The sequence below is a fragment of the Hyla sarda genome, chromosome 8, assembly GCF_029499605.1.
Source record: "Hyla sarda isolate aHylSar1 chromosome 8, aHylSar1.hap1, whole genome shotgun sequence".
Lineage (NCBI taxonomy): Eukaryota > Metazoa > Chordata > Amphibia > Anura > Hylidae > Hyla > Hyla sarda.
The window spans coordinates 221,310,496-221,333,020 of NC_079196.1; the positions used below are offsets into that span (position 1 = coordinate 221,310,496).

The window sequence follows — 22,525 nt, forward strand, 5'->3', positions numbered from 1 at the left end:
TACTGTATATATAATGTGAGGGGTGGACTCACTTATGGGATATACTGTATATATAATGTGAGGGGTGGACTCACTTATGGGAGATACTGTATATAATGTGAGGGGTGGAGTCACTTATGGGATATACTGTATATAATGTGAGGGGTGGACTCACTTATAGGAGATACTGTATATAATGTGAGGGGTGGAGTCACTTATGGGATATACTGTATATAATGTGAGGGGTGGAGTCACTTATGTGATATACTGTATATATAATGTGAGGGGTGGAGTCAATTATGGGATATACTGTATATATAATGTGAGGGGTGGACTCACTTATGGGATATACTGTATATATAATGTGAGGGGTGGACTCACTTATGGGATATACTGTATATAATGTGAGGGGTGGAGTCACTTATGGGATATACTGTATATATAATGTGAGGGGTGGAATCACTTATGGGATATACTGTATATAATGTGAGGGGTGGACTCACTTATGGGAGATACTGTATATAATGTGAGGGGTGGAGTCACTTATGGGATATACTGTATATAATGTGAGGGGTGGAGTCACTTATGTGATATACTGTATATATAATGTGAGGGGTGGAGTCAATTATGGGATATACTGTATATATAATGTGAGGGGTGGAGTCACTTATGGGATATATACTGTATATATAATGTGAGGGGTGGAGTCACTTATGGGATATATACTGTATATATAATGTGAGGGGTGGACTCACTTATGGGAGATACTGTATATATAATGTGAGGGGTGGACTCACTTATGGGAGATACTGTATATAATGTGAGGGGTGGAGTCACTTATGGGATATACTGTATATAATGTGAGGGGTGGAGTCACTTATGTGATATACTGTATATAATGTGAGGGGTGGACTCACTTATGGGAGATACTGTATATATAATGTGAGGGGTGGACTCACTTATGGTATATACTGTATATAATGTGAGGGGTGGAGTCACTTATGGGATATACTGTATATATATAATGTGAGGGGTGGAGTCACTTATGGGAGATATTGTATATATAATGTGAGGGGTGGACTCACTTATGAGATATACTGTATATATAATGTGAGGGGTGGAGTCACTTATGGGATATACTGTATATATAATGTGAGGGGTGGAGTCACTTATGGGATATACTGTATATATAATGTGAGGGGTGGAGTCACTTATGGGATATACTGTATATATAATGTGAGGGGTGGAGTCACTTATGGGATATACTGTATATATAATGTGAGGGGTGGAGTCACTTATGGGATATACTGTATATATAATGTGAGGGGTGGACTCACTTATGGGAGATACTGTATATATAATGTGAGGGGTGGAGTCACTTATGGGATATACTATATATATAATGTGAGGGGTGGAATCACTTATGGGATATACTGTATATATAATGTGAGGGGTGGAGTCACTTATGGGAGATACTGTATATATAATGTGAGGGGTGGAGTCACTTATGGGATATACTGTATATAATGTGAGGGGTGGAGTCACTTATGGGATATACTGTATATATAATGTGAGGGGTGGAGTCACTTATGGGATATACTGTATATATAATGTGAGGGGTGGAGTCACTTATGGGATATACTGTATATTTATTTGAGGGGTGGACTCACATAGATACAGTAGATGTGAAAGAGATAGTAGAGAGATAGATATGAGATAAGCAAAAGAAGAAAGCAGCACTCCTGATGGTGTAGGTAGGTGCCTACTGGCTAGGGTCCCGATTCAGGATCCTTCACATATATTCCAAGGAAGATACAGTGGCACTCAATTGATGAAAAAAGTGAATTGTTTATTCATCTTGAATGTGCAGAGAGGGCGACGTTTCGATGGTCTCACACCATCATTATCAAGCAACTAGTGTTACAACTTGTGACTTTTTATGGTCACGCAGGACCTTGTGATCAATTAAACAATTTAGTGTAAACATTATATAAACGTGCATAAGAAGAGACATATATATATATAACAACATACATCAATGTGATGAATACATGTATCGGACCATCGGCATAATCTCTGATCGTTAGTGCGTACAATAAATATATAAATATAGTGCATGACGTGTGATGAGGTGGATGGAGGGAGGCGGGACACTCACCGCAGATCGCTATGGAATCCATAAGCTGTTTAGCGTGGACACTAAGGCGCTTCCGTGGTCTGTCCGCAGGACAGGAAGTGACGTTCCGCTCCGTGAGATCAGGTGGCATGTAATGGCCGTTACTGTGGAGCAGAGAGGCTCCCCTCAGCGCATGCGCTCTGCGTACCTAGAGGGTCATGGTGCCATCTTAAGTATGGGAAAACAGTGCCCTTTTCCTAGTATTCGTCCCCATGGCATTCTTCTTTGTAGGTATTATGCACAGATGGTCCGGGAGGCCTACGGATTATCGAAGTCTCTCCCAGAATCCACAAAACCGGCCGTCCCAGTTGTTACCTTAGGCAACAGACTGAGAACAGCTTCGGTGCTAACCTTATTTCGGAAGAAGTGGGTTTTCGTAACGGATGGCATCTGTTCAGATGGGTGCAGCGCTCCACAGATTAGGTCCAGCACTAGACTAAGAGGATAAAGGATAGGTCCACATGAATTCCTTGCGGTCAGGTTAGGCGGAGTGTTCCTCCATCACCTGGTCCATCTCTATAAAAAGAAAAAAGAATAAAATTTATAAAAACTTATTAAGTGCAACAATACACACACATAAGTGATGCTATACCGGTTTTTATACATATATAGATATTAGATAGATAGCTATGAGATAGATAGATCCAGTAGATTTGAGATATATTTATATATAAATAGACATAAAATAGATAAGTAGATAAATATTTTAATAATATTTACAATAACATTCACCTTATTAGTTTACCCTTGAGTACACGTCTGCCCTCTAGACTCCAGAACCCACTGGAATTACAGATAAATAAATTAATTTCCCTGAGGACTTATACTCTATAGACAATGAACCTTCACACCGAATAAATATTCTGCTTCTCTCCATTATCTGTATAAAAGAGAAGATTAAACAGTGCAGACAGTATTCTGTAGGTTCCACCGTAACATAGAAGACTAGTTAGGATTTTGTAGAATGATTCATTATATTATATAACCTTAAATTACTATATATTCTACACAAGTGATTTAATAGATTGTAAACCCGAGGAGGAAACTCCATAAGACAGACGTGATAAGCTTTTTATGACATTATCTTCTATTGCTTTTAAAGAAACTTTGATTTTAATCTTCATCAGTCCTATTTACTCTCACTTTTCTGCTCCTTTACTTTACTTTTCTATGAAGTTTCTAAGATAGAAGGCTTCATCGAATTCCTCAGTAGATACCACTAAGAGAGTACTGTTGTTGTTTTTGTTATATATATTTTTTTGTTATTTCGATTTGTCTTCTTTGTTGCTTTTGCTTTTTTCCCCCCCTCTGGACCTGTAAATCAGAATAGAATGACTGACTGAGAGTGTAGACCAGAAGGGACAGGACCATAAAAGTGTCAGTGAATCCCATGGTGGGCCCCAAGACAAAAACAACCCAAAGGAGCTCAGCATCGAAGAGTCTTTTCTTCTGGTGGACCCAATGAACCCCAATCCAACACTGAGTACAGATATTTTATGGGCGTAATTTCTTTTTTTTGTTTTGTTTTTTATTTTTTTATTTTTATTTTTTTTTACAAATTCTAGCATACAACTTATAGGTCCAAGTACTAGCCTATTAGGTTTGACAAAAAAGAAGCAGTCGTATAACTACAAGACAGTGATAAAGTCTCTAATTTCCCTATTAGACCCTAATATTCATCTTCATTGTCTTTTTTTATATAAGAAGAACACGATGGAGAACCTGACATCCTTTAAAGAATTCCAGTTTTTGGCTTTCTCCACCATATATGAGCATAGACTAGTTCTTTTCGGCGTGTTTGCTCTGCTCTTTGTGGCTGGTATACTCATGAACTTTGCTATAATTCTAGTAGTGTGTTCAGACTCTCATTTACATAGTGCCATGTATGTGTTCCTTTGTAACCTGTTGTCACGATTCGGCTTCCAGGTAGTGGATCCTCTGTGTCAGCGAGGGATTGGCGTGGACCGTGCTAGTGGACCGGTTCTAAGAGGCTACTGGTTTTCACCAGAGCCCGCCGCAAAGCTGGATGGTCTTGCTGCGGCAGTAGCAACCAGGTCGTATCCACTAGCAACGGCTCTACCTCGCTGACTGCTGAGAAGGCGTGGGACAGAAGGACTAGGCAGAGGCAAGGTCAGACGTAGCAGAAGGTCGGGGGCAGGCGGCAAGGTTCGTAGTCAGGATGGGTAGCAGAAGTTCAGGTACACAGGCTTTGGACACACTAAACGCTTTCACTGGCACAAGGCAACAAGATCCGGCCAGGGAGTGCATGGGAGGAGGTCAGATAAAGGCAGGGAGCAGATGGAAGCCAATTAAGCTAATTGGGCCAGGCACCAATTATTGGTGCACTGGCCCTTTAAGTCTCAGAGAGCTGGCGCGCGCGCGCCCTAGAGAGCGGAGCCGCGCGCGCCAGCACATGACAGCAGGGGACCGGGACGGGTAAGTGACCTGGGATGCGATTCGCGAGCGGGCGCGTCCCGCTGTGCGAATCGCATCCCCAACGGCCATGACAGTGCAGCGCTCCCGGTCAGCGGGACTGACCGGGGCGCTGCAGGGAGAAAGACGCCGTGAGCGCTCCGGGGAGGAGCGGGGACCCGGAGCGCTAGGCGTAACACCTGTCCATTGTAGATATATGTTGCACGACTGTCACTGTCCCGAAACTGCTACATATGTTACTTATAGGGAAAAACACAATGTCCTTCACACAGTGCTTCAGCCAAATGTACTTTTACTGGATGTCTAGTGGAATTGAGGACACCCTCCTGTTCACAATGGCCTTTGACCGATATGTGGCTATATGTAAACCTTTACATTATCACTTGGTGTTCAGCAGGAAGAACTATTTGAAAGTCATAGCTGGAATCTGGATATCAGGATGCCTCAATTCTTTATCGGTCACGGTTTCAGCGGTACACATGAATTTCTGCCAGTCCAACACCATCCTCCAATTCTTCTGTGATGCCAAAGCTTTAGCCAACATTGCCTGTGCCATCACAGACGCGTTTTATGCAGTTATCTACTTTAACTTATTTTTGCTTGGACTTTGCCCATGTGTCTTTAGTTTGTCATCATATGTGAAAATTATCAGAGTCATCCTGAGTATTAAAAGTAAAGGTGGAAGAAGGAAAGCTTTCTCCACCTGCTCATCCCACCTCAGCGTCCTATTGCTGTACTATGGGACTGGGTTGCCCGTGTATCTAAGTCCATCATCAAATCACACCACTGTCTTGGCACAAACATTCTCAGTTTTTTACACTATGGTAACACCGATGCTTAATCCTCTTATATATAGTCTACGCAATGAAGAGGTGAAGAAGGCACTTTTGAAATTAATAAGTCATAAAACATCTTCATTTTATGTAGGGTAGACTTATAAATTGTTAAGTACTGGAGGTAACATGAGGTATCAGTTCACTGCATTAATTGGTGCAGTATTGTACTATATCTGCCTGAAAGCTCTCTAGTGCTATGGAACTTGTTTATTGATAACAGCACACCCAGTGGTTAGAAATGGCATTACAAATCAACCTTTTCTTCAGGGATTTTTAAATGAAAATTGTCAGCAAGTTCACCCACACTAAACCCAATAAACAGGGTTAAAGTGTGGGTCAAGAGGAGTCCATACAGGGGTCACTTACATTTTTTTGTTGGGGGTGCTGCCGAATTTTCATCCAGTTTTCATCCAGCTCTGACATCATCAGAACATGACAGCTGCGTAAAATCTTCAGTGCTGCACTCATGGAGCGTGTGACTCCACATCACTAGGATGTGGGTGACATGGAGTTGAAGAAAAGGGGGGGGGGGGGGCGGGGGCTTATGCACCTTCCTCCGGGACCCAAAGTATGACTGCTGGCGGGGGACACGCCTGCAGAGCGCATCTAAAGGGGGTGAATTACACCATTTTACCGAACAATAACTTGGCGGCAACCCAACAAAAAATGTAAGTGACCCCTGTATGGACTCCTCTTCACCCCTACTATAACCCTGTTTATTGGGTTTAGTGCGGGTGAACTTGCTGACAGATTTCCTTTAAGCTTGTTGTTTTTTTGTTTTTTTGTTTTTTTTTTAAAGGGACGGGTTATACTTTTTTGACACTCTTCATTTTATCATTCTGTATAACATTTTGCAAAACCAGAAAAAAATATTTGTGGGGTGAAATTAAAAAACAAAACAAAAAATGCTATTTTGTGGGCCAATCAGTTTATCATACTGTAAAAATTACAAAAGGTTTATAGTTTTTGTTTTCCCTTACTATTTAACATAAAATAAAAAGCTTGTTCTAATAGTTCTTTCTTTTATATATTTTTGTAAAAAAAAGAAAAGGTGTTTACAATAGTAATTCAGCCGTAGCTTTGGCTGCTTTATAGCACTTTTGATCATTCTATAAACGCTTTTATGTGGAGTCAGGAACAATCGGATAGGTGTGACCAGGGGTTCGCAATGATCCGGGGCCACTAAGTCTCCTTCTCATCAACTCTGAGACTACTGTGTGATTCTCACAAATGTCCTCAACACATATGTCCTCGCTCATTCTGTCCTTCGTGCTCGTAGCAAGTTCTGCTTGCTCCCGATGCCCCCTGGCTCAGTGTGCCTGTGTAATGATAGCATTGCGCAGGTGTACTGAGCCGGAAGGCTTCAGGCTCATAGGACAGAGTGAGGGAGGGTGCATGCACTGAGGACCTGCGTGTCAATCACACAGCATTCCCAGCGATGATGTAAAGGAGATCGGGACCCCCCTTGACACACCTATCTGACTGTTCCTGACTCCAGAAAGAAAGCGATTTTTAGCATGATCATAGATGCTATAAAGCAGCCTAATTACACTGAGGCATTGATTCCCAACCAGGGTGCCAGGACACTCTGGTGGGAAATATGGCGCTAACATTTTTTGTTTTTTCTGCCCAGGCCTGCGCACATGTGAATAACAGGAGTGCAGGCCAGGCGGGAGGGAAGTCTGTGTGCAATGCTGGGACGGGAGATGCTGCAGCTCCAATCCTCATGTAGGATCCCACTCCTGTGAAGCAGCTCTGGACTCTAGATTCTCCCTTGTCCCTCAGCAGAATGGTGTAAATTGAGGGAAGGAGCAGGGGCAGCGCTGACAGAGACCTACTCAGCTTCAGGTAGTGCACCCCCACCCTTCTTTCACTCATCTACACCTCTCTTTCACCCCTCGTAACCTCTCTGTAACCCCTGTACACCCCACGGTTACCCTGTACACCCCTCTGTCACCCCTCTACACCCCTCTGTCACCCCTGTATGCCCCTCTGTCACCCATGTACACCCCTCTTCCCCCCATGTCTCCCTGAATGCCCCTCTGTCTCCCATGTACACTGTGTGAGGTAAGGCTGGTTTTAAGAGCCTTTGCAGGGTTTGTTTAAAGATGTTTCATAATTTATGAAAAGTGACTTGTAAATTGAATCAATAATCATAATTTATTTTGCTTTGTGGGAAGGTTGGTGGTATTGTGTTTGGAAAGAAAGCGGGAAGGAGAATGCTGGAAAAGTGCAGAACCTAATACTAATATGTTTGTGTTGCAGGTTCTGCCCAAGAGTTTTGGCTAGAACAGATTATCATGATGTCCTGTGCCAGATGGGGAAGAAGAAAAGAAGAGAATGACTCTGATCAGTGAATATGTCATTTGTGAGTTACTGCATAAAACAGTACTGTAATCTACATAAGAAACATATTAAAAAAATTATTCGGTAAGGGTGTCCTGCTAATTTTTTTCCCAAGGGGTGCCCCAAGCCAAAATGTGGAGGGCACAATTTTCTGTTCTCGCCTCAGGAGCAAAAAGAGTTAGCTACAGCTCTGTCTGTAATGCACATCATGTAACAATATTTAGCACTTATCTGATCGCCTTCTAGTTTGTAATAGAATTTAAATAAATAATTTTGATCCATAAAAGCCAGGAAAGAAATTCAGAATGTAAGATAACTCCATTCTAATGGCATGAAGGACATTTCCAAAAGAATCTGCATGTCATACTTAATAACAGTATTATTTCACTAACCCAGCACACACCCTATTTGTGCTCTACACCCCTATTGAGGCTGACTGTAGGCCAGAAATAGCTGTTTTTAATAGCGATTTGCCGCAAATAAATTCAAACCGAACCAAATTTTTGGGGAGAATTTGTCGTATCGCCCGAATCGAATAAAAAAAAAAATTTGCTCATCTCTAGTTCCCATTATGTTCCATTTAGGGTGCATTCACACCACGATTCTTAAAACCATAGTTTACCACAGTTTTCTGTCCATTCACAAAAAACGGATAGAGGGCAAAAATGAGCCAACCGGGGTCACTATCTGACTTTGGTCGGCTCATTAAAATTAATGAGATGGGGGTAGTGTCCGGCTGGCATACAGGAGCGCCCTGTTTTCACATCTCCCAGCCGGATTCGGTCCCCATATGTAAGAATCGTGGTGTGAGTGCTCCTTTACTGAGGACTGCCTACAACGGCTCACCCACCTGAGGACAAGGTAATCAGTTAAACTTCGGCACTGGTGCCTGCAGTAATTAAGCTAAGTCTTCTTTGTTTCCTTTGAGTGCCAGTGTGCCCACTGTGTCGTGTCCCTATCTTTTATAAGGAGGTAAGTTACCCTAATTGTTCACTGCATTTTCTTTACATTTTGTGACATGGAACGTGCAAGTGCTGTATTAAATCTAAGTTACTGCACATGTTATTGTATGTAGTTTGTAATAAAGTGTTTTTTTTCCCCAACATGACGTGTTTTTTATTTAATTTTCAGGCTTAGTAGTGGAAGGTGTCACATAGATGGAGTCCATTATATTAATAAGCCAGGGTTAGCATTAGACAGCTAGCACTAATTATCACCCTAATACCCACTGCCAGAGGGGTACGGGGAAGAGTCGGTACTAACAGGACAAGAGCATCAAAATTGATGCTTCTGGGCCTAGGCGGAAACAGGCAGGTGTTATTTACGCTGGGGGAGGTCATTAACAAAAGTCCTCACCTACCCTGGTAACGTCAGGCTGTCGCTGTTTAGTTGGTATCCGCCCAGAATGAAAATATGCAGAAACACATTTTTTTTTTTTTTTATTTACGCATTTTTTTTTGTGGTTCCCCATATTTTCATTATCAGCAGATACCAACCAAGCAGCAACAGCCTGATGTTACCAGGGTTGGTGGGGACCATTGTTATTAGCCCTCCCCCGCCTAAATAATGCCAGCCTATTACTGCCTAGGCGCAGGAGCACCAGTTTTGATTATCCGGGCCTTTTGGTATCGGCTCTTTCTGGTACCCCGGTGGTGGTGGGTGCTGGGTAAAAAAATTGGGGGTTAGTGCTGGCTGTTTTTTGGGTTAAGCCTTGGTCATAGTTTAGCAACAGCTGCTTGGAAACAGACTGCCAGAAAGGCTTTATTCTGTAATACTTCTCTTTGATATAACTTTAAAAAAATGTAACAAAAACTACCGTATTTATCGCCCTATAGGACGCACCGGTGTGTAAAACGCACCCAATTTATAGGTGCAAAATAAAAAAAAATTAAGATTTTGAACCCAATAGTGGTCTTCAACCTGCGGACCTCCAGATGTTGCAAAACTACAACTCCCAGCATGCCCGGACAGCCAACGGCTGTCCGGGCATGCTGGGAGTTGTAGTTTTGCAACATCTGGAGGTCCGCAGATTGAAGACCACTGGATAGGAGGTAATACTCACGTGTCCCAACTGCTCCGGACCCGTCACCGCTGCCCGGGATGTCCCCGTCGCTCCGGAACGTCTCTGCTGCCGGCCGGGTATCCTCGCTCTCCGTCGCCGCCATCGCGTCGTTACGCACGCCGACGCACGTATGCGACGATATGATGACGAGGAAGGAGAGCGCCGGCCATACAGGGGATCCCTGAACGGAGAAGACACCGAGGAAGCAGGTAAGGTCCATCCCGGTGTCCTGTAAGCACTAACCTGGCTATTCAGTCGAGCTGTTCGGGACCGCCGCGGTGAAATCGCGGCGGTCGCGAACAGCCCGACTGAACAGCCGGGTTAGTGTCACTTTCCCTTCAGACGCGGCTGTCAGCTTTGATCGCCACGTCTGAAGGGTTAATATAGGGCATCACCGCGATCGGTGATGTCCTGTATTAGCCGCAGGGTCCCGGCCGTTGATGGCCGCAGGGACCGCCGCGATAGGGGTGTATTCGCCGTATAAGACGCACCGACTTTTTCCCCCCAGTTTTGGGGAAGAAAAAGTGCGTCTTATACGGCGAAAAATACGGAATTTAAAAACAAACACATTATGCAAAACGCATAATGAGAAAAAATCCATACTCACCAGCCATGCTCCGGGCTGTAGCTCTGCCTCTAATTAAATCATCACTAGCTTCAATTACCAAGTCGGGACAGGAGTCAGGATGGGGTAAATAGACGTCTGGCTATTGTATCCGGTATACACAACTATCTATAGATAGCTGTATATACTGGATGAGGTACAAAGAGTTAACCAGAGTTAACTCTTTACTTGCTGGGCTGGCACTTAGAATTCAACTCAGCAAGGGATTACAGTAATGCAGCAATGTATACACATTGCCGTTTTACTGAAAATTCATGCTGGGTAGGAGATAGACGATGTACATCTCCTGTTCAGCATCAGCTTTACAGGCACAGCTCAGCCCTGATAGGAGCAGGGTCTCCCCTCTTCCTGACATTCCATGACCAATACTATCACACATTAGCTCTTTTACTTCTTTTTCGGTAAACTCATGAAATTTAAAACCATTGAAAAAGTGGTACTCCCCCGAAACGCGTCTGGCCATCATTGCCCAAGTATTGCCATCTTATTGCTGCCACCATCTGTTACACAGTCTGCCTTGTATAATATACCTTTCTCCAGCACTGCAGTCTCCCTGTCAGGAGACCACCGCAAGGTTTGTTCACGTGCCTATAACCTCAATCGCTGCACAAGGACGCCGGTAACAGAGTCTGCACTAATCAGAGCCCACTGCCCCGTTACTGCCATCAAGCCGGACCCAGATCCGTGCTACCTCGCAGCTTTTTGAAGCATGCCCTAAATCGGATTTATTACACATTTACATCTGCCGATCCCAGGAGCCCTCCGGGGCAGATCTAGTTGTAACTGAACTGAATTGTAACTGAACATATATATCGATACTCCACTGACTATAATGCTACCTTAAGGCACTATTGAATATTACAGCAAAAGGGCATACTGCTTTTTACCCATTACCTTTTACTATGTTTTATATTTTTTACCTAAACCTGTAATACCCCACATTGATCCTTTACACAATGTATTATATCTGTTACTATCTGTACAATTTATACATTTTAACTGGATCTGTAGCAAGGGCCCGGCACAGGGACCAGTTTTTTATGCTGATTTTCATATTTAATAAACCAGTGATTTTTAGATTAAACAGCTACGTTTCATTTTTTATGTTACATATCCATTAATTATCTGTGTGTTTATACCTTGCGGTCCCATTGGCACTTAAGATATTGTGCATTTCAGTTCCTTGGTTAAATCATTATTTAATCTATTCATATAGTGTGTAGTCACTTAATTGTCTATATTTCTTTTGATCTTCTGCTCTGGTCTGTGTAGAAGACCCTGGGAGACGGACAGAGGCAGGTGAGAGGACCTCCGTCCACAATCTTGGCCGATCTGATCCCCACAGCAGTGCCACGGGCGATCAGATCAGCCATTTTAAGTGCCGCACTGCTGCAGATGCCGTGATCTGTTTTGATCAGGGCATCTGAGGGGTTAATTGCAGACATCAGCGCGAACGCTGATGTCCGCCATTACCGGTGGGTCTGCTGCTGCTGACAGCCGCTGGGACCCACCTTAAATGTACGACGCTGTGTGTGAAGTATCGCTATGCAACGCTGTACATTTATGGTGCATTTTCTTACTAGCGTAGCTGTCAATCAGACTCGTGTTCTCTCTGTACCCATAGCTGCTCAGATACATCACTGATATCGGATTAGGTTGGCTGAGTCTGTATCATATGAATAGTAATTTCCTAATATAATGTTGTTGTTTGAAATAACTCTTGTTAATTGTTGTAATGTTGTAGAAAATAAGACTTTAGAAAAAAAATAAATAAGGCTGTAGAAAATCCAAGAATACATTGCATGCTAATGTGTGAGTTGGGTGATGACCTTGTGTATGGCCTACATGAGGCAACTTATCTTTTCAAAACCAAATACTATATCTACAAGTGAACCAAGCTGCATTCTCCATGGTCTTACTATAAGTGACAATACATACTACGCTGTATTTTCTGTCTATAGGTGACAAAAATCAGGACATTCCCTATTAAATTCATTGCACAAATGCTCTGCCCTGCACAGGAGATTCAGATCGAGAACTCAGTTACAGAAAATTTCTTTATAGAAAGTAAAAAAAAGTCTTAAAAGTTAGAACATACTAAGACATTATTCCAGGAGGACCCAAGAGACATGAATTTGGTGCAGTCATCGTAAACATCTTGTTCCTCATAGGTAATAAGTCTAGGAGAATCATCAGGCCAGGATGATATAAATCTTCTATTTACGTCCCTCTCATTTCATTGAAGGTTTTTACACTTAGTCAAGCTTTAACCCCTTAAGGACTCAGGGTTTTTCAGTTTTTGCACTTTCGTTTTTTCCTCCTTACCTTTTAAAAATCATAACCCTTTCAATTTTCCACCTAAAAATCCATATTATGGCTTATTTTTTGCGTCGCCAATTCTACTTTTCAGTGACATTAGTCATTTTACCCAAAAATGCACGGCGAAATGGAAAAAAAAATCATTGTGCGACAAAATCGAAAAAAATACGCCATTTTGTAACTTTTGGGGGCTTTCGTTTCTACGCAGTGCATATTTCGGTAAAAATTACACCTTATCTTTATTCTGTAGGTCCATACGGTTAAAATGATACCCTACTTATATAGGTTTGATTTTGTCGCACTTCTGGAAAAAATCATAACTACATGCAGGAAAATTTATACGTTTAAAAATGTCATCTTCCGACCCCTATAACTTTTTTATTTTTCCACGTACGGGGCGGTATGAGGACTCATTTTTTGCGCCGTGATCTGAAGTTTTTATCGGTATGATTTTTGTTTTGATCGGACTTTTTGATCACTTTTTATTCATTTTTTAATGATATAAAAAGTGACCAAAATACGCTTTTTTGGACTTTGGAATTTTTTTGCGCGTACGCCATTGACCGTACGGCTTAATTAATGATATATTTTTATAGTTCGGACATTTACGCACGCGGCGATACCACATATGTTTATTTTTTATTTTTTTTACACTGTTTTATTTTTTTTATGGGAAAAGGGGGGTGATTCAAACTTTTATTAGGGAAGGGGTTAAATGACCTGTATTAACACTTTTTTTTTACATTTTTTTTGCAGTGTTATAGGTCCCATAGGGACCTATAACACTGCACACACTGATCTCTAATGCTGATCACTGGCGTGCATTAACACGCCTGTGATCAGCATTATCGGCGCTTGACTGCTCCTGCCTGGATCTCAGGCACGGAGCAGTCATTCGTCGATCGGACACCGGGGAGGCAGGTAAGAGCCCTCCCGGTGTCCGATCAGCTGTTCGGGACGCCGCGATTTCACCGCGGCGGTCCCGAACAGCCCGACTGAGCAGCCGGGTCACTTTCACTTTCACTTTAGAAGCGGCGGTCAGCTTTGACACAGGCTTCTAAAGGGTTAATACCGCACATCGCCACGATCGGCGATGTGTGGTATTAGCCGCGGGTCCCGGCCGTTGATTGGCGCCGGGACCGACGCGATATGATGCGGGATCGCGGCGCGATCCCGCTTCATATCGTGGGAGCCGGCGCAGGACGTAAATATACGTCCTGTGTCGTTAAGGGGTTAAAGGGGTATTCCAGGCAAAAACTTATTTTTTACATATATCAACTGGCTCCGGAAAGTTAAACAGATTTGTAAATTACTTCTATTAAAAAATCTTAACCCTTCCAATAGTTATTAGCTTCTGAAGTTTTCTGTCTAACTGCTCAATGATGATGTCACATTCCGGGAGCTTTGCATGATGGGAAAATATCCCCATAGGAGCTGGACAGCTCCTGGGACGTGAGTCATCAGAAAGCAGTTAGACACAAAACAGCAACTCAACTTCAGAAGCTAATAACTATTGGAAGGATTAAGATTTTTTAATAGAAGTAATTTACAAATCTGTTTAACTTTCCGGAGCCAGTTGATATATATAAAAAAGTTTTTGCCTGGAATACCCCTTTAATGTTGCTATTAGAGATGAGCGAACTTACAGTAAATTCGATTCGTCACGAACTTCTCAGCTCGGCAGTTGATGACTTTTCCTGCATAAATTAGTTCAGCTTTCCGGTGCTCCGGTGGGCTGGAAAAGGTGGATACAGTCCTAGGAAAGAGTCTCTTAGGACTGTATCCACCTTTTCCAGCCCACCGGAGCACCTGAAGGCTGAACTAATCAACCGCCGAGAAGTTCGTGACGAATCGAATTTACTGTAAGTTCGCTCATCTCTAGTTGCTATGCTGGTAAGTTGAGCACACGTGACATTTTTATTGTAAATCATGAACTGTTAAAGATCGTATAATAATATAGACTATGCATTTTGTACTGTAAAAAAACATTTGGTTAGAATGATTTATATTAAACCAATGATTTAGAAAATTTTAATAAAGAATATTACCATTTCAGTATGTTGCGAACACTATCTTTATCAGTAAAGTGTATTTCCTTTCTCATTATTTTTTTTTAGTATTTGAATACTTTGTAAAATATATTTGAACAATATATCAAATACCGAAATGTTTGCATGCAAATAATACTTTGAATGGAGAATAAACAGCCGCTCGTGTCAGCAATAACGTTCCTTTGGATTGTTGTAATTGAATTAAATGTCTAAAGTTCCCACCTAACAATATAATGTCTGGAAAACATATTTACTGAAAGGAATAATTCCATAGAGAATGGAGATTACATTTTATTTTTACTGTTTCTTGTCTATAATGGTGTAGAAATGATGATGCTGAAAGCATCTCAGATGGATAGAAGAATGAATATCAGCCAAAATAAAAATCCATGCGGGAATAATGTTATTATTTCACTAAAACTCAACCCTTTACATTCTTGAAAATGTAAAAACTGACTGATTTAATTGTATTTAATTTTTAATACTTTTAGGTCAGAAGTAGGAATTTATATTGTGTCATCAAAATACATTTTCTAAACTAACTCTAACTACTCCTAACACCCCTCCTGTCCTTAAAAAAAAAATTCCCAGCTTTAAAATGTTCTGTATCATACCTTTCCCCTTGCTCACATTGTGTGAAAAGTCACACAAAAGTCTGAATCATATATTTTTTAAATTAAATAATGAATTTTGTATTACTACTCAGCTGAATATGTCTAAATCATATTATTTTAATAAAGTATTTGGTATTATTACTGGGCTGGATAAGTCCAAGTCATATTATTTTATTAAATAAAGAATTTGGTAATATTATTTGGCTGGATATGTCTAAATCATTTTTATTATAGAATTTTGTATTTTTTTAGTCTAAATCATATCTATATATATATATATATCTGGTCTGGATACGCCCGAATTTCATAAGTTAATAAGTAAAAATATTTGGTATTATCACTGAGCTAGATAAGCCCACATCACATAGTTTTATTAAAAAAAGAATTTGGTATTTTTAATCAGCTGGATAAGCCACATTTTCATAAATTTATCAGTAAAAGTATTTGGTATTATTACTGAGCTAGATAAGCCCACATAACATAATTTTATTGAATAAAGAATTAAGTATTACTACTAGGCTGGATAAGCCCAAATTATACAATTTTATTAAATAAATAATTTGGTATTTTTATTTGGCTAGATAAGCCCAAATCCTTAAATTTTTAAACAAAAGAATTTGTTTTTAAAGATAATTTTATAAATAATAATCAAAAGCTCTATTTATTTTTTTTTTTTTTTTAGAGAATAATATTTTCTAACATTATTGCTGAAAAAGTGTTTAATATTTTAAATAGACAAGTGCCTGTGTTTAAATGTATAGTTCAAAAAATAAAACATATTTGTTTTACATTTGCAGAAAATAAATTACAATTACACTCTTTAAATGATTTTGAGTACATTATGACAACAGAGGGGATTTCTCTCAATCTCTCAAGCAACCTCACTTTTTTTTATTTATTAAAAATTAAAGGGGTTCTCCAGTGAAAAATAATTTTATTTTAAATCAAAATAAATAAATCAAAATAAATTTAATAAATCAAAATAACAAACTGGTGCCAGAACGTTAAACAGATTTGTAAATTACTTCTATTTAAAAATCACAACCCTTCCAGTACTTATCAGCTGCTGGAAGTTCTTTTCTTTAAAAATAAATTCTGTCTGACAACAGTGCTCTCCGCTGACACCTCTGTCTGTCTCAGGAACTGTCAATAGCAGGAGCAAAAATGTTCCATTAAATCTAAAGGAATTTACAAGGGTCCTTGGGACCAGATTATAAATGAAGAGATTTAAAGGGGTACTCCAGTGAAAATCAATTTTTATTTTTAAATCAACTGGTGCCAGAAAGTTAAACAGATTTGTAAATGACTTCTATATCAAAATTTTAACCCTTCCAGTACCTATCAGCTGCTGTGTGCTCCATAGGAAGTTATTTTCTTTTTAAGTGTTTTTTCTGTCTGACCACAAACCTATCCTGCTCTTGACAGTTCCTGAGACAGACAGAGTTGTCAGCATAGAAAACTGTGGTCAGACAGAAAAAAAAAACATTTCAAAAGAAAAGAACTTCCTGTGGAGCATACAGCAGCTGATAAGTACTGGAAGGGTAAAAATGTTGATATAGAAGTAATTTTCAAATCTGTTTAACTTTCTGGTGCCAGTTGATTTAAAAATAAACTTGTTCTTCACCGAAATACCCCTTTAAATCTATTATTCTATTGTATTATAATCTGGTCCCAAGGACCCTTGTAAATTCCTTTAGATTTCATGGAAAATGTTTTTTGCTGTGTGTAGCTCTGGTCTTCCCATAAAAATAACAGAATCTGTGGTAAAACATGATTGAGCCTCTTATAAACATATGAAGTTTGTTTAATGCGGATGTCTGTTCATCTGGCACTGCTATGGATCTGGCACTGCTATAGATCTGTCACTGCTATGGATCTGGCACTGCTATGGATCTGGCACTGCTATGGATCTGGCACTGCTATGGATCTGGCACTGCTATGGATCTGGCACTGCTATGGATCTGGCACTGCTATGGATCTGGCACCGCATGGTGATTTAAAATGGGAAACCACATTGCATGTATGAGCAGAGCTAAAATTCTACATGTCTTACTAATACGTATGTTTACATTTCTGTTCTGGAGTACTGATCATTATTAAAGGGGTACCCCGGTGGAAAACTTTTTTTTTTTTTTTTTTATCAACTGGTGCCAGAAAGTTAAACAGATTTGTAAATTACTTCTATTAAAAATTCTTAATCCTTCCAGTAATTATTTGCGGCTGTATACTACAGAGGAAATTCTCTTCTTTTTGGATTTTTTTCCCGTCACAACCACAGTGCTCTCTGCTGACCATTTTAGGAACTGTCCAGAGCAGCCTATGTTTGCTAGGGGGATTTTCTCCGGTTCTGGACAGTTCCTGACATGGACAGAGGTGTCAGCAGAGAGCACTGTGGTCGTGACAGAAAAGAAATCCAAAAAGAAAATAATTTCCTCTGTAGTATACAGCCGCTAATAAGTATTGGAAGGATTAAGAATTTTTAATAGAAGTAATTTACAAATCTTAGTAAATGAAGAAAAAAGGTGTCCTGCACTCACCGCTTCAGTCCAGGTAATCCTGCTCCCATCTCGAGTCACGACTTGAACATGGAGGACATGGGTAGTGGAGCGCTCAGAGGCGACTGCCGGCGGTTTCACGCATAGGAATGCGCTTCATCCAAGATTTTGAACCCAATAGTGGTCTTCAACCTGCGGACCTCCAGATGTTGCAAAACTACCACTCCCAGCATGCCCGGACAGCCAGTGGCTGTCCGGGCATGCTGGGAGTTGTAGTTTTGCAACTTCTGGAGGTCCGCAGATTGAAGACCACTGCATAGGAGGTAATACTCACGTGTCCCCGCCGCTCCGGACCCATCACCGCTGCCCTGGATGTCGCTCCATCGCTGTCGCCGTGTCCCCGTCGCTCCGGAATGTCTCTGCTGCCGGCCTTGTATCCTCGCTCTCCGTCGCCGCCATCACGTCGTTACGCACGCCGACGCACATACGTGACGACGAGGAAGGAGAGCGCCGGCCATACAGGGGATCCCTGAACGGAGAAGACATCGAGGAGGCAGGTAAGGTCCCTCTCGGTGTCCTGTAAGCACTAAACCGGCTATTCAGTTGGGCTGTTCGGGACCGCCCCGGTGAAATCGTGGCGGTCCCGAACAGCCCGACTGAGCAGCCGGGTTAGTGTTACTTTCCCTTCAGACACGGCGGTCAGCTTTGATCGCCTCGTCTGAAGGGTTAATACAGGGCATCACCGCGATCGGTGATGTCCTGTATTAGCCGCAGGTCCCGGCCGTTGATGGCCGCAGGGACCGCCACGATAGGGGTGTAAATACGGTATATTTTTTAATTTCTGGGTTTCAGTCTACAGGAGTTACTTTTTACTTTCCTACCGAAACAGTCAAAATACCTGTATGCTCTCAAAGAAATTGGCTTACCAAATATAATTTCATGAAAAGTGAAACTACTGTATTAGTTTATCTAAGGAGATGTCTGAGAAAACACAAAAAAAATCATAGTTAGCACCTTATTACAAGTGCTTATTGGGGGCTAGGACAGTAACAACAAGCCTTCAAGGATCACCACTAGGTGATTGGATCACCTAGCATAACCACTGATGACTAGATGATCACTTACTGTAGATCAGGTTTTATGTGTTTATCTTTTATTTCTGTTTTTATTATGTTTAAAGATTTGATAAATGTTACAACTTTTTTTCCCCAAGAAAATGAATGAAATCCAAATGAAGAATGAGTCTTCCTTTAAAACATTTTACATTTTACCATTTTCAGGGGAGACGAAGAATAAACCGTTAATTTCCACTTTCTTTTTCCTGATATATTTGGTCGGAGTTCTTCTCAATTCTTCCATTATCGCCGCCATATGTCTGGACGTTCAGTTACATAAACCAATGTATGTCTTTATCTGTAATTTGTCCATTGTAGACATATTTTATACATCGGTCACGGTTCCTAAATTACTGCACATGTTATCGGGGAATCACTTTGTTTCCTTCTCACAATGTTATACTCAGTTGTGCTTTTTTTTACAGTGGGGGCTGCAGAAGATATTCTCCTCTTCATTATGGCTTATGACCGATATGTTGCTATCTGCCTCCCCTTACATTATATTTGTATCCTGATCACTATTGGGATTTGGGCAGTGGCCTTTATTAACTCTTTAATGTTTGTCACCTCAGCTTTACACATGACCTCCTGTCACTCCAACATCATCCACCAGTTCTTCTGTGATATTAAGTCACTAACAAAGACAACCTGCACAGGAACACTAATGTTTTTTGTCATATCCGGTATAGAAATTTTGATATTTGCATTCATTCCACTTATGTGCACTCTTGTTTCGTATGTTAATATTTTCTCGGTCATCTTCAAGATGAAGTCAAAGGAAAGCCGAAAAAAGTCATTCTCTACCTGCTCCTCCCACGTCTCTGTCATCTCTATTTACTATGGGACATGCTTAGCAGAGTATCTGATACCACCTTACTCAGTAATTTTGGATTCGGCCTTTAATATTGTGTATACAAGTATCACACCCATAGTAAATCCTATTATATACAGTCTACAGAATTCTAATGTACAGTCTACATTGCTGAGGTTAGGTTTTGTTTTCAGATAACGGAGAAGGGGGAAAAAAGTATATACAAGATAGGTGCTAATCAAGTATTCAGTATACCATATTACCCCCCCCCCTCTATAATATATGTGATACGTGACCTTATAAATATTATATGCAGACAAAAAAAGAACTGGAGTCACTTGTTATTTTGTAAGAATTGATACATAATTTTTTTTAATAATCACATAACATTTAAAATAGGAGAATGTCCACCCTGGGTGGGGGGGGGGGGGGGGGGTGATGAGAGTCAAACAAGGGTGTCACTCAAGTATCCTACAGAAAGTGCCTGGTGCATAATACATAAAAAGGACTAGCATATATATATATATATATATATATATATATATATATATATATAGCAGCAAACAGTTGTAAACAGAGTTATAGTGCAAATAGTGCAAAGGAACATGGTCACAGGTATATACCTAGCCATACATGGTAGATAGGCAGGCACAGGATACAGGAGCGACACCACCCCAACGCGGCATTTCGGCAAACCTACATTCTCCTATTTTAAATGTTATGTGATTGTTAATAAAATTATGTATCAATTCTTACAAAATAACAAGTGACTCCAGTCCTTTTTTTGTGTGAACATTGCTGAGATTAGGTAGAGGACTGCTTTTTTAAAGAACTGCTCTGTCCATTTTACGAACTGTCCAGAGTAGGAGAAAATCCCCATAGAAAACATATGCTGCTCTGGACAGTTCCTAAAGTGGACAGAGATTTACAGTCCTAAAATCCCCTCAGATAGAGTCCCTAAAGTCCAGAATTCGCAACAGAAGAGTCCCAAGTAAGTTTTACTCCGGCTGAGGCCGCATCTTCTACAACCTCCTCTACTTCCAGCCCAGAGAGAGAGCCCCAGACCCAGAAGCCTACTGAAGCTACTGCACGCCCACAGTCACCCCCTTTGCACGAATGGGTGTTCGGCGATGAGCCTGCACTAATCCGTTACATGAGGGAGCACATCCTTCCCCTGCCAGGGAAGCCACATCCCCCAGTCCCTACAGCTCAGGCCAAAAGGGCCCGCAGAGAGGAAGATGTTGCAGCCATAATAGAGGGACTGAGGGCATAGAAGAGGCAGATGTATGGGCCTAAACTGCTGCCGTATGAGGTGCGTCAAGAACAGCAGCAAGACACAAAACAGCTTGAGGCCCTCTATTTCAGAAAGCTGAAGCATCCCCATGAAGGTGAGCCACCCTTGGAGCGCCGTCACTCTACTGTTGTAAAGTTTGATCGAGTTAGGGGGTTTGGCAACCTTCAGAACTGCATACATGGGGGCACTATACTTGTTAACAGGAGAGCCGTCTTAAGAGACTATCTTCCTCCAGCACTGCATTCTCTGGAAAAAGGTAAAATCATCGAGTATACTCCAGTGAGGAGCCTGCCAGGAGAATGGGCAGCAGCCATCACCAGGCCAAAGAACCCCACTCAGCTGCCATTCATCTACTTTCCTTTGGACGACTGGGACGCAGATCCTTTTGGGCTGAGACCAATGAAGATCCCAGATGCCCCTCTTGAGGAGGAGACCTACATGCCCGAGGCACCTGCTATGGCTCCCAAGTACCTCAAGAGTTACAGCTCTTCATCTTCAATCACAGAAAACGTGCTCAGGCCTACTCCCCTGGAGGTGGGGCCTGATCAGCGGGCACCAACTAATGTGCCTAGGCCTACTCCAGTCACGGAGGTGTGGCCTAATCAAGAGGCACCAACCTATGTGCCTCGGCCTACCCAAAATGTCAAAGAGGTTTGGCCGGACCAGCAGGCACTTACAATTTCCCCAGTGGCTCAAGCTGCTGCACTGAACATAGTGGTCACTGTCAGGCCGACCATTGCTCAGTCAAGGTTGTCTCACGTGGCGTGGAACACACATGTTCACCCTATGGAAGGGGTCCAGTCTCGCGCTCCTAGATTTATATCACAACCTATGAAAGCCTAAAGATAGGCGAGACTGGGAGAGAAGGTTTCCAGAAAAGAAGAAGGCTGTTTAAATTGTGTACAATAATACACCAAAATTGGTCGTGAGACTGTTTGTTGTGCAGTAGCACTCTTGTTTTTCAGGTTTCCAGCAAAGGTTTAAGGCATGTGTATGACAAGACTTTGTCAAGAAGTTCTATAATTGAAAACGCAACCACTTTCATAAGTTTTGCGCCCGCGCCCGGCTTCTGCCGAGAGACTCCTTGCATTAGGAGATCCTATTAAGTCATGTCCCCTGCTACAGCCGTGTTTCTAAACAGAGACTCCATAATGTATTGGGACTACTGATCCATATGTGAACTTTATTGTATATGTGGTAAAAGCAATATATTTTGTGCACCATTTTGCACTCCAGAATACCAAGTGAACCTAACCTGATCATCTCAGTTATCTTGCTGGTAGTACTTAACCCTTATGTCTCTAGGCAATAAAAGTTATGCTTACTAAAATGTAATAAAGTGTAAATGGTTTACTGTACACAAGTACAG

The 22,525-nt window shown here is 41.4% G+C and overlaps 1 protein-coding gene across 1 annotated transcript; it reads left to right on the forward strand.

Annotated features, from left to right (window-relative positions):
- The first annotated feature begins 4,845 nt into the window (after window positions 1-4,845).
- On the forward strand, window positions 4,846-5,520 carry LOC130285334 (olfactory receptor 1-like). The gene has a single exon (XM_056536691.1). The coding sequence runs from the start codon at window positions 4,846-4,848 to the stop codon at window positions 5,518-5,520; it is 675 nt and encodes a 224-aa protein (XP_056392666.1).
- The last annotated feature ends 17,005 nt before the right edge of the window (window positions 5,521-22,525 follow it).

Excerpts from the sequence above, each read along its gene's own strand:
- LOC130285334 (XM_056536691.1), top strand. The coding sequence starts at position 4,846 with ATGTCCTTCACACAGTGCTTCAGCCAAATGTACTTTTACTGGATGTCT.